This window comes from Trachinotus anak, unplaced genomic scaffold (assembly GCF_046630095.1).
Source record: "Trachinotus anak isolate AG129_WGS33_773 ecotype Australia unplaced genomic scaffold, CSIRO_AGI_Tana_v1 ptg000019l, whole genome shotgun sequence".
Lineage (NCBI taxonomy): Eukaryota > Metazoa > Chordata > Actinopteri > Carangiformes > Carangidae > Trachinotus > Trachinotus anak.
In genome coordinates, this window is record NW_027273870.1 from 28,021,182 (window position 1) to 28,034,460 (window position 13,279).

The 13,279-nt window shown below is 46.7% G+C and overlaps 1 protein-coding gene across 1 annotated transcript; it reads left to right on the forward strand.

The window, feature by feature from the left end:
• The first annotated feature begins 9,981 nt into the window (after nucleotides 1–9,981).
• On the forward strand, nucleotides 9,982–13,279 carry LOC139637110 (homeobox protein Nkx-2.5-like). The gene is made up of 2 exons (XM_071505659.1): nucleotides 9,982–10,631; nucleotides 12,063–13,279. The coding sequence occupies exons 1-2, from the start codon at nucleotides 10,169–10,171 to the stop codon at nucleotides 12,701–12,703; spliced, it is 1,104 nt and encodes a 367-aa protein (XP_071361760.1). The 5' UTR covers nucleotides 9,982–10,168; the 3' UTR covers nucleotides 12,704–13,279.

The window sequence follows — 13,279 nt, forward strand, 5'->3', positions numbered from 1 at the left end:
GACACAGACACACACATTAATGAAGTGTCAGGTGGAGGGCTGCCAGCATCATTACACGTCTCTACAGCTAATTACATGTCCAACAGGCTCATTAGCTGATTCACTGGACTGAGTTACAGCATCAAGTTCAGCTCAGAGGAAACTCGACCCCACAACACCACACACACACACACACACACACACACACACACACACACACACACACACACACACACACACACACACACACACACACACACACACACACACACACACTCTACACATACTGTGCACCCTTCACACACACCCCAAGGTGCTGTCATGCTTACATCCATACATGGAGACACACACACACTCATTCAAGCATGTACAAACACACACTGGTCGAACAGCCTCAGGAACAGACGGGGACGAGGAGGTGACGTGGAGACGTTCAGGTGAACCTGCTCATCCACTTCCTGTTGATGTTCAGTACAGTACGATACAGTGGAGGTGGATGAGGCTTTGTTTGACTGTGTCTCTGCAGAAGAAATAACGCAGGGGCCTCGATAAGCTGCACATTAAAGTGAAGTCATTTCAGCCCGTTCCACAGCAGCTCCCCTGGTTCTCTGCAACAATCTGTAAAGGGTACTTTTGCATTTTGTTCATCAGTGAATATAAAGTATGTACAACCTTTAATAAAACTTTCCCTTTTCCCTTTTTGATCCAGTATATTTTAAATTCATTGGAGTATTTTAGTGCAAGTAAAAAACCAAAAAGAAGGAATTACAGATTACCTTTCATATTAAATTATTAATCTGTTTAATAATTTATCAGATAAATCTCAGAGAAAATGTTTTGAGGTAGTTCAGGAGAAACTTCACTGTCTCATCAAACTCACTGATGATCTGAGGGTTTATGGTCAAAATGATTTATTTCACTTTAAAGCAGAATCTGAATCTAAAGCTCTGAAACCCCACAGTGTTGTCATCATGCTGCGCCTCCCATTACCACAAACCTTCTGCCTAGAAAAGCTGAAATTCAAATGTTGTGTGATTTTTTATTATTATTCTTTTTGTTTATGAAGTGACATTTTACAGTCAACCCGTTTGGAAGGAACTGGAGGTGTAGGAGTCAGTGTCCTGCCGGTGCACATCCAGTGACATCCAGCCCACATCAGCCGGCAACAACTCAGCGTCAGTAGAAATTATTCTGAGACAAAATCACTGTTATTACCTGAGAAAAGCTGCTGACGCGGGACCTCAGGTTCCACAGGAGTGGAGACCTTGTACATGTCTTTGCTGTGGAAGTGAAAGTGAAAGTTAATGGCAGGAAGCTTCCCTGAGAAGCAGCAATAAACATCCTCCACCCCTCTGCCCTGCTGTCATCCCGGGGGCGTAAGGATGACAAACTCCCGAGCAGCGGCGGTGCAGGGGGCCCTTGACCCCCTCCTCCTTCTGGTCCAGAGACTTCCCAGCTGTGAGCCTCGATATGCCTGCTCGGCCCCCGGGGGGCCCCGGTGGTCAAAGTGATCTATTGCCGGTGTCCATCCGGCCAGAAGCGGCCCGGTCCCGCCTGAGCGCGGCGCTCCGGAGGCCCGTGTTTAGCCTGATCCAGGAAACAGGCCCTTCCTCCGCCCAAACACTGAGAGCCGCCCGGGGACCGGCAGCGGCACGCCACGGGCAGCGAGGCTCTCCGGCCTCTGGCACAGCCGGGGTAACCGGCAGGTCAACGTGGACGGGCATGACGTGACGTGGACGCGCACCAGAAGACGCTTGACCTGCGCGTAAAAGCGCGCTGAGGTTTGAATCCCGGAGCGACGCAGAGGCTCTTTTTATTCTCCATATTTGTAGTGAATTGGTCACAATCATTATTAGAAATATTATATTTATATTTTAATGAGGTGAAAAACACGGAGAATAAATCTGGGCGCTGTGTGTGATATTATTTCTGCGCACACTGATCTGCGCAGATGATTTAGCAGGAACCTGTTGCTGCGCAGCCCGTGTTGGAGAAGTAGCAGAGGAGCCTTCCTGCCTCCACCCAGAGCTCATCCATCAGGTGTGACAGAGGTCGTGTGAGTGGGAACTTTCTCTGCATCTGCTGGACCCGTGAGTTCCCGCAGGACGGCGGGTTCTGGGGTGGCCCTGAGGCCCCCGCAGGCGCGCTGCACAGGCGGGAGAAAACACACCCTGCGTTTGTCTAATGGGTCTTTAAACGATGGAAGAGATGGAACAAAACATAAACAGTAAAAAATTCAGAACACAAACATTTCAAACTGCAAATCTAAATGTCTTGAAAGTGACTTGAAGGAGACCAAAGAAGAAGAAAGAATAAGCAGTTGACGCCACTTCGATGAGTTTAAAAACATTTGTTCAAATGGAAACTGCATCAAAGATTAAAAAAAAAAAAAAAGCACAAATGCGCGCTTCAACAGTGTTTAGAGAAAACGTTTCCAGTTCGTCTCTTCCTCCTTCTGAGCTCATATTTCATAAAACACTCTTGGATGATACCATGTTGGACACAAACCAGTAGCTTCTGTAGCCAAAGTCAAGAGTTTCAGTCAAAATAAAAAAACTTTTTCTCGGAGGAAATTTCCCTAAATTAAGTCCAGTTCTGTTTCCGGACACAGGAAACTTTTATTTTCCTTATTTATGTTTTACAAAAATAACTAAGAATTATTTCCCAGAAGCCTAAATGTTGGATTTTATGGAGTGCATGTGCTACTTCAACTTCAGAGGAAAGAAGGAAAGACTGCAGGCTGCAGGCTTCGGTCCTCCCGGCCGGGCGGCAGAGGCAGGGACTCGGTCCGGGCCTGGCAGCTCAGCCCGCGGTGACTGATGGGTAAAGCCCCGGCAGGTTGTAAAGCAGCCAGGACGGACGCTGTTTAGGAGATAGAGAGCTGATAAAGGAGGGAGGGAGAGGAAAAAAAGGGAGAAGGGGCTCTAATGGTGCAGGAGGGGAATCCGGACTGTCTGCGCCGTGATGGAGTGGTCTGCTCCCCCCCTCCTCCCTCCCTCCCCTCCCTCCCTCCCTCTGGAGGCACTAATGCCCCCCAGTTTATACACAGACAGACAGACTTCTCCTCAGAGTAGACGGGAGGAATCATCACATGGCCTGAGTTTATCTTGGGGAAATTATTCTTCATAAAAATGCTTCACTCCTCGAAAGCGCTGAGGACGCGGATCCGTGCGCGGTGATAAGGCCGAGGAGCCCGAGACGCTCCTCCGCGCTGCTCTCATCCAATCACAGCGCGGAGCCTGCGGACGGAACAACAGGCTCATAAATCAGGCGCAGCGGCCCAACCACTTGTTTCCTCCGCAGTAATAACAATGGAAGTGGAGGCTTTAGGAGTCGATATAGTGGGCGGCGGCTCCCCCCCCCCGCGTCCAGCTCCGGTTTATTCCTCCTTCAATGCGACAATATGAGAAACAACATAACAAAACTCCCATCGATCACTGCGGGGACACGGCCTCCTCCGCCCCGCCGCTTCTGACGGAGGCCTTTCACTGTGTTTGCATGGTTAAGAAGAAGAAGAAGAGGAAGAGGAGGAAAAAAATCGTTTCTCTCCCGTTTCATTTCCCACATAAATCAGGAATTCCTCTGCCGGTAAAAGTCGGTCGTTTGTCAGCGGGCTCTGGCGCGCAGGGTGACAGAAAACGAGAAACAGAAGTCCCGTTAGGTAAACCATCCCGCGGCCCTTCCCCAGCGGCGGCCGGGCCCGTAAACAGAGCCGCGGCGCGTCTGGGGCTGTGAGAGACGCGGGGGCCAAATGCATCCGCGCAGAGGAGGCCCGGCGTGTAAACCCACAGTGAGGTGTGGAAATTGGTTGGTTTTTTTTTTTTTCTTTGCGATTTTGGCAAAAAAAAAAAAAAAAAAAATTAAAAGTGTTTTTGACCCATAAATGTTGGACAAGAGGGGGAAAGAAACGTCCAGCGCTGCGTTAATTTTCTAAAATTAAAAAAAATTAAAAAATAAATAATAAAAATCATGCGGCCACATTTTCAGGAGAAATCGAGGCTTCACCCTTTTTTTTTTTTTTTTTATCGTGTTTTGTCGTGGGGAGGTGTGTGGCCGCTGGACGTTACGGATCACCGAGATAGCGCCCCCCCCCCCCCCCCCCCCCCCTCCCGCCCCCCCGCCTAATGGAGCCGGGACTGGCTGCTGCTACAGGCCCCTGCTATCTAAACACACACGCACGAACTTTTACGCACGGCCTCAGGACAGGACGCAGACAGAGCAGAATCAAACCCACTCTGTCCGAGATTTATCCTTTTTTTTTTGGAAACTGTTGGTGTGTTTGCGTGTATTTACCTGACCACAAACACCACAAACACCACAAACAGTCAGGGATAATCCCACCGGATGTTTATTATTGTCCGGTTCCCAAGTACTGGTGCTGAGATAAACAGAGCTCACCTTCTCTCTGAGGACAGGAAACAGCAGCTCGGAGGAAATCTTCATGGCATAGGAAAAAATATTATGAATAATATTATTGATAATATCATTAATAATATTATTAATAATATTATTAATAATATTCTGACGTGTTGTGGAGTTTTCGAGAACGAAACACACAGGTTAACCATTGCATATATGCTGTTTTAAATTCATGTGATCATAAAAGGCCTGTTTTAACGAAATAAATGATCCTGTGGGAAAAGTCCATGAAAGTATTTGTGTGATTATTCCAGAGAAAATGAAGCAAACCGCCGGAATCAGGACGAAGCTGCTGTTCTTTCACCTCCATCCTGATTATTGTCGATATCAGTTACAAATTAAATATGTACAATTATTATTATTATTATTTATTTTTTTCATGCATTGACAAATACATGTAAATATAATAATAATAATAATAATAATAATAATAATAAATAAATAAATAAATTCTAATATGAAGAAAAAAAGTAATCAAATGAATTGATTGTATTTTATCATCTGACTGAAAATCTGCAAAAGAACCGCAATAAAAAAATAAACTTTAATTGAAATCTCGTTTCCTCATCACGGAAGAAGTGTAAACCTGTAGAACCGGGGACGTGATTGGAATCAATAATCTGTCACTTTTCATTTTTAGCTTTAGTCAGATCTGTTGTTGCTGTGTCTGTTCTCTGATTAGCCCATAGAACCTTGAACACACACACACACACACACACACACACACACACACGTAGCTATAAGTGTGTGTTTCATTGCTCTTTTAACAACCTAATAAAGTTTCCTCTGCTCGTTAGCACTCACTTCAGACACCGAGGCTTCTGAAAACAAGACACACACGCACACGCACACGCACACGCACGGTGTGTTGAGGCGGATGGCTGAGATTATCTCTCCTCTCTCTCCATCCATCCAGAGCCGCCTGGCGCCTCCGCTGGGCCGCAAATGACAGCAGACAAGAGGTGTAGCATTTCCTATTGTTACCTCCTCCATCCATAACACACACACACACACACACACACACACACACACACACAAAGAGAGGGAGAGAAAGAGAGAGCATCATTAGGCTACATCGATAATAACCTGATGAGTAATTGATTACTTATTGGGTAATTGACATATAATAATCTCTCATCCTGATTCTTATCCGTCAATCATAAAAATACAGATGTGACTTGATGCCAGTTTCCACATGAATGTCATGAGAATAATACACAGACTTTTAATATCAGTGAAACTCTGCTGTTACACAACAAGAGGAGAATTTAAAACCATTAAGACCGGAAGGTTTTAGAAATACATTATTACAAAAAGTCATTAATCATTGTGTCTTATTTAAGTTGTGTCTTTTAGGAAACACTGGTTTTCACTGTTGGAAAAAAGAGCCATGAACATTAAGATGTTGTAACTCTTCAAACTTCTGTGTAAATGTGCTCAGACTTTTTTTTTTACAGGCTTATCTCTGTTAGTGTGAGAGATAAAGGCCCAAACAGAAGCCGCTCAGAGGTCACGCTCTCCCTTCCAGCTCTGTCAGCACCAGTCCGGTTGTACAGGCTGAGCCACCTCCTGATCGACGTTTATCTGAGTCTCTCTCTCTGACGTTTGGGGATAAAACTCACAGTCGTCTTTGGCCCTTTCCTGCACAGCTTCAAACCTCTGAGGCCCCAGTCAGGACCCCTGAGGTTCACAAACACAAACGGTGAAAACAGAAAATATCTACTGAGAAAATATCTATTATATGTGTAAACGCTGCAGTTTCTGCACGGGCAGGGTTCTCAGAGAGCTGAGACTGAACAGCGAAACCAAAACTATCAGCTAAAAGAGGCTAAAGAGCAACAAAGAGCTGCAGAATTTGAGTAAATGAAACTAATTTTCTTTTTCTTTTTTTATTTTGGTTGGGTATCAGGCGACAGAGATTTGGGTGTCATGAAAATCAAAATGAATTGTGCCTGTGGAGGTTGGTCACTGAAGAAGGAGCTGTGTTAGTGTGAGACGTGGGGTCAAAGGGACGTGTGGTTCTCTGTGGCAAAGCATCACGGATGTTTTTCTCACTTTAGGTTGAATATGCTTCCAGTTTCAGGGGTTTAAGGTCTGGTCGGTCAGGTTCTTGGTTTCTGAGTCCACACTGTCTGCTCCTGTTCACATCAGATAAAAAATACATGATTTATAAACCTCAGAAAGATCACCACAGGAAATCCTTCAAGGACCCCTGGAGTTCCCTGAACCCCGGTTTGGAAATCTCTGTCTTGGAATAACCATCCGACCAAAACCAAACGTCTTGTCACTTGAACTAAAACAGTTTTATTTTCTTTCCAATAGCTGCTGTGGAGCGTTGACCCATCTGACGCACAGCAAACACAGCGCTCAGCCTGGCGTCATTGGATTTAATGCTTATTTAAAGTAAATGGAGGCGGCCGTGTGCCAGTCTAAACACTATCCCGCCTTGTTTGGCACTTTTTTATGAGGACGCGCTGATGATGATATAGCGTGAATTGAGAGAGTCGCCGGGGAGTCTAGAGGGGCAACTGCACATGTATCTGTCTGTTCCCAGCTTCCATAGATAGAGCTGCACAGCAGGATATTTACTACCTGAGACCCAGCCCAGGTCTGTGGGGGGGCCCACAGGGCTCCTGTTACCTTCTTTTAGTTTTTGGTTTGGTGAGACAGTGAAGTTTGCAGTGTGGAAAAGTTCACACCTGCAGCAGCTTTTCTCACAGTTATTGACATTTTCTGTTTTTGTGATTTTTGTGTTACGGTTTCATGCAGCACAAATGTGCAGTTAGTTAGAATTTCAACACTGAGTCCTGATATTCTGACCCAGAGCTCAAACTCTGAGGATGTAACTGGGCACAATACTGATATATTATATTATATATTGTAATAAGAGCAAATCATAAAAACAGAAAGAATCAGGCGACAACAAAGGCTCTGAAATGGAGCTGATATTTTCACTTTGTTTGAGGACGGAGCCTCATCTCAGACTCTGTGATTCCAGGAACACACTTCAGCTGTTTTTAAAAGTGTAAGCAACAGCAACATCCTGATGTCGTTCAGCATCGTCGCAGAGTTAAAGGAAGATAAATGATGGAAACTACAGACGGAGCGTCACGATATCAAAGAGTTTCAGCCTTAAACATGTGAAATGTTAAAGTCAGAAGACTCCTGGTGTCTGGAGTAACTTACACTTTTATACACATTCTCATCCTGAAGTCGTGTGTGTGTCTGAATCAGCTGGAGATGGATTGAACATCCACACCTGTCAGTTCCCACTTCTTTCCACGGGTCCGTGAACTGTTTAAAAAGCTTCCTGAATAAAGACGAACGTCAGCAGACATGTCAGTGTATCTTCATCTTCCTCTTCACTGACATCACTGTCTTCTATGATAAAGCAGTTTGGCATCATCGTCTTTATATTCATTCACTTCAGGTCAATTTTATTTGTATAGAGCCAAATCATAACATTCATTATCTCAAGGGAAAGGTCGAGACCTCCCAGCGTTGGAGAGAAACTCCACGGTTCCCACAGTGAGCGACAGTGGGGAGGAAAAACTCTCTTTTAACAGGAAGAAAATTTAAACGACGACTGAAATAAACAGTCATTTGTGTGTGAGGGTTAAAGGAGGAGAAAACTGTGGCTGCTCTGATGAGAAGTCAGAGTCTGAAATCTTTAATATTAGTCTAATACACTGTGGCTTCGTGACACTGAGAGCATCACACCCTCAGTCATATCTCTGGGAATATGGAGGGTTTAAGGTATGAAGAGAAGTTTATAGTCTACACTCAAAGAACTAAGGGGCTGAATTTAAATAGAAGGATTTTAGTCTCCACCTTAATTACACATCTGCAATAGTTGCAGTATTTGTTCATATAATTCAATGAAAAACTACATGTGAAATTTTGTGTTTAAATCTTTGACTAACTTTGGTTGTTGGGATGTTCTGATGGGAACCTCAGCATTTCTAAATCCCTGAGGCATCAACAAATTTAGCATGAACATATTTAACACATCAAATGAGAATAAAATGTCTGAAACTGTGGTATCACCTCAGAAATGTTCAACTATATCATCACTCTAATATTGAACTTTTTAGATTTCAATGTCCAATTAAACTTTAACCTTTAAGGACAAAATCTTACTATATGGGAAACACTGCAGGCCGCTGGATTTCAGCTCTGCCCTCTGCCCCGGAGCCCAGCAGCAAGGCACCGTCCACCTGCTCCGTGTCTGAGCAGGAAAAACGCGCCGCAGGAGGAGTGGAGGGAGCGGGGTGACAGAGGCGAGGGGTCCCGCTGCAAAACGGAAAGGGGGAGCTGATAGGAGCAGATTAGGTCGGGCTAAAAACGTCAGTCAGTTTTCCTGGAGGAATTTTAATTGCCCCGGGGGGCCCTGCTTATCTGCCCAGGGCGGTTATTAATACAACACCCGCGATAAAGAGGACGGAGAGACACCGAGCACAGCGTCCACTGCAGGGAGGGAAATCAAACCTAGACTCGGTTCATAGACCCTAGTAAAGAATGGTAACAGCGCCGTTTAACCTCTTGAACCCTTAAATCCTCCTCAAATCTGCCCTCAAATTTTAAAGCTATTCTCTTATTATTATTTCATTGCTGGAGCTTTGTGTGAAACCTTTAAAACTCAGGCCTTTTCCTCGGCTCCTCTGGAGGGAAAGTCTGTTTGTTTTTCGTACTCATCTTCCTGCTACAGTCTGACGGGTTCACTGTCTTTGGAAACTTTGGCATCTTCTTTAAAATGTAGACAAAATATTAATATTTTGAAAGTTGGCTTCGTGAAGTGTGGTTGTCAGGGGCGGACTCCAGTGGAGTTAACCCGGCGCACTGATGCCTTTCTGAAAATATAAAAGCATCTTGAGATCAGGAGTCTGGTTGTTATTATCATCAAGGCCCAAATTATTGAACCTTAACTCCAACATTTGGCTAAATCGTCACATCCCTCATAAAACGGCATTTACGCGCCAAAATAAGCAATTTTTATGTATCATTAATGCAGTGGGTGAAGTTAACAAGGTAAAGAGCCCCCCTCCGATTCTATTATCTCTTGACCTGACCGGTGACCTTGACGTGAACCGCGCAGTGCGCCTCTCTCCACGGAGCGCAGAGATTTACGCACGAACCTGGATGAGCACCACGGGATCCTGACCCAGTGTGGAAAGACTAAAACTACAAATAAGACGTTTTAAAACCACAACAAAGCAAAGCAGAGGTACAGGGAACACATCTGCAGTCACAGAGCGGGACTGTTGACGTGGCCCTTGCAACAGAATCTGTGCGTAAAAACGCGGCTGCAGCGAATTCAGCCAGAACAGAAGGATAAAGAGGGAGGACAGCGGTGGAGCAGGGTGTCAGAACAGTTCTCTGTCCACCATATTCGCACAAGTCCGAATCAAAACCAGTAGGCTATGTGGACATACGTCATGTAACGTACGTAGGCCCCACCTACCCCCTCTCTGACTCTCTTTCTCCCTTTGCAGCCCACACGGACTTTCCATTTCAAACACACCCCTCCCCCTGACATCAGAGGAGGCAGAGGCGCTCCTTCGCCCCGGTCCAAACTCCACTTACAAAGCCCGACATTATATCTGTCAGAGAGAAGACCTGCATGGACTAACCCGGGACTAATACCCATGTTTTCTTGCGATTTACGGCAATGAGGCATTCCAGAGGCTTAAGGCACCTCCAATTACCAAAGAAGGGGCTATTAAGCTCAATTATTTGTTAGAGGAAGAGTGGTAAAGAAGAAGGGGAGTGCATGTTACTCGGCGGGCTTCATTTCCTCGATGCTGCAGAGCAGGAGCTGGATGACATGATGCTGCAGAGCCCGCTCACCTCCACGCCGTTTTCTGTCAAGGATATCCTCAAGCTGGAGCAGCAGCAGCAGCAGCAGCAGTCCGGGTCCCTAGAGCTACAGCACCGGGCCCACACCCAGCAGCACTTGGCCGGGTCTCCTCCCCAGCAGCAGCAGCAGCAGCAGCAGCAGCAGCAGCAGCAGCAGCAGCAGCAGCGGCATTTCCAAACCCCGCCGTCCTGCATGCTCGCCGGGGCCCGGGACAGCCCCTCCTTCTCGGACGGAGAGGACAACCTGGCCTACCTCAGCGCGCTGGCGGTGCGGGAGGAGGACCGCGGGGAAACCAGTCTGTCCCCGGACATGTACGTCCACCCCGGCCTGCAGGGAGCCAAGCTGGAGGCCGCCGAGCTGGAGGAGCAGGAGAGCAGTGAGTTGACGCACAAGCTGCTACTGTAACGGCTAGACAAAAGGCAACAAAGGACACGCGTAACCGTAATTACACATAGCACCTCACAGAGAAAACCACCGAGCTGCACAAGGTTAAATTCAAACAGAAGCAGCTGTTCCAGACGCGCAGCCTCACATTCGCCGTGGCCACACCATGATTTGCATGCTGAGCCACAAAAACAACTGGACCTGTAACCATGACCAGAGTCCTGTTGGTGCAGAATTCTACATGTTTCCTCTGTCACCCACAGTGTAGTTTAGGTTTGTGAATTAAATATGAAAATATAATCACTCATTTTGTCTTTAAGGGTGTTTAATGGCTCATTTCAAACCGGTTTGTGTGAACAGATGACGCACAAAAGAAAATATGTTGTGCGTCATTTTCTAAATAATCCTGCAGCTCTTATATTATTTACCCAATATAAAACATATATATCTATATTATATCGCAGCTATCACGCCAGTGTTTTCATTTATTTTTTGGATCATTTGATCTCTTAGGTGACCTTAGAGACTAAATCCAGCATCGCTCAGAATTTAGCTTGTGCAAAATAAAACCAAACTCTGGTTTAAATAAGTGAAAAGCTTCGGTTTCGCGGGTATTTTCCAATCTTTGCACAGCAGGGTCTGTCCCCGGCTCTTCCGCCTCCAGACACCAGACACTCTCCCAATAAAGAGCTATCAAATGGGAGGGAGTCAGTATCAGCGCGGCCACAGGCCCGAGACGGATCCTGTAAAGTGTGGAGATGTCAAACACGTTTCTAGTGGCTGAGCCGCGGAGTCTGTTATGATGTGTGGACCATAAACCGACAATTAGTTTAAAGAGGCTTGTAAAAGAAATGACACCGCGAAGTAGCGCTAATAAACACAGCCCCAGTCAGACACACGTCCTCCCCACCGGCTCTGCACTTATTCACCGCGCATGAACACACTTTTTAAAAAATGTTTCCAGCTTCAGGAAGTCACTGAAAATTTAACCGTTTTCTCAAATCTGTCTTTTAGGCAAAAGAGATATTTTCTATTTTTGCTGTTTGTCTTTTATGGATCAGTTTCCACCGGTGTTTTTTTTTTTTTTTTTTTAATTTTTACTGTCTCAGTTTTAAAACAAAGATTGTTTCTGGTCTTTGTTTTTTTGGTTAAAGGTTTTGTCATTATATCTGAGATTTTTAAGGAAACAAATGACAGGCGTCGTGTTTGAGTTTTGTCTCTGCTCTGACAGATTTTTGTCGACAGGTCCTGAGTGAAGTGTGAGAGTGTTGTGGCTTCTGTTCAGAACGTGCTCAGAGCGCAGGCCTGCTGGCTGTGAGCTTCAGAGCTGGCATGAGATTCTTTTTTACGCACAGAGACAACATGTCATGGTTGGAGTCCGGAGGTTTTAACGCTTCTTCTGTGTATTTCCCAACCTGCCCAGAGAGCTGCGGGCTGGTGTCCCGGGAGGAGGCAGCGGAGGGCGGGCAGGGCGACTCGGACAGGCCGGTGCAGAAGCAGAGGAGCCGGCGGAGACCCAGGGTGCTCTTCTCCCAGGCGCAGGTCTTCGAGCTGGAGCGCCGCTTCAAGCAGCAGCGCTACCTGTCCGCCCCGGAGCGGGAGCACCTGGCCACCACCCTCAAGCTCACCTCCAACCAGGTGAAGATCTGGTTCCAGAACCGCCGCTACAAGTGCAAACGGCAGCGGCAGGACAAGTCCCTGGAGGCGGCGGGGCAGCACCACCCTCCTCCGCCCCGGCGCGTCGCCGTGCCGGTGCTAGTCCGGGACGGGAAGCCCTGTCTGGGCGGTGCGCAGAGCTACCCCGCCGCTGCTCCGTACCCATCCAACCCGTACAGTTATAACGGATACCCGGCATACACATACAACAGCCCGGCTTACAACACCAACTACAGCTGCACGTACACTAGCATCCCCGCCCTCCCTCCGTCCAGCACCCCCAACGCCTTCATGAACATGAACTTGGGAAACGTGAGCGGCCTCGGCGGCTCCCCACAGCCCCAGACACATCAGGGGACAGCGGTCACATCGTGCCAGGGCTCCCTGCAGGGGATCCGGGCCTGGTAGCCCCTCACCACAACAAGAACCGGTGCCCTTTTTCTTTCTTTTTTTTTTTTTTTTTGTCTTTTTTTACGGAGCTCTTTCAGTTTTGGTTAACCTACAACCTTTTCAACCTTTTAGAAGCGTGTGCTAACTTGGTCAAATGGCCTCAGAAAACAGTGTTGCTTATATCATGGCTGTGAGTCCGGATTCACCTGTCAGCTGACGCTCAGATCTCCGGCTGCTTCCAGCGCGTCGGCGCCGGGATCAGCTGCGCGACGGCCGCGGACGTCACACAGCGAGGGTGAAAGGTCAGCGCTGCGGGTGCAAGTGTTGCTGGTGCTCCACCTCTGTGCTGCACCTCTGTGCTGCAGAGCTGCGCAGAGGTGGAGCACAGAGGTGGAGGATCCGTTCCTCCTCGGCCCGACTCCAACTGACGATTGGTTTTTTTTTAACTGTTTGTTTTTAACATGGTATATTTTTAGTTTATGGAGAGACTGAACTGCTTTGAATTGTTTTTTTTGTTTTGTTTTTTTTTTTTGGTTCAACAGAGAATTGTTTTAGTCTATTTCACATCTATTCAAATAAATTCAAGAAATCAGA

Excerpts from the sequence above, each read along its gene's own strand:
- LOC139637110 (XM_071505659.1), top strand. The coding sequence starts at position 10,169 with ATGTTACTCGGCGGGCTTCATTTCCTCGATGCTGCAGAGCAGGAGCTG. Across the intron at positions 10,632-12,062 it reads GCTGGAGGAGCAGGAGAGCA|AGAGCTGCGGGCTGGTGTCC; the intron begins GTGAGTTGACGC and ends CAACCTGCCCAG.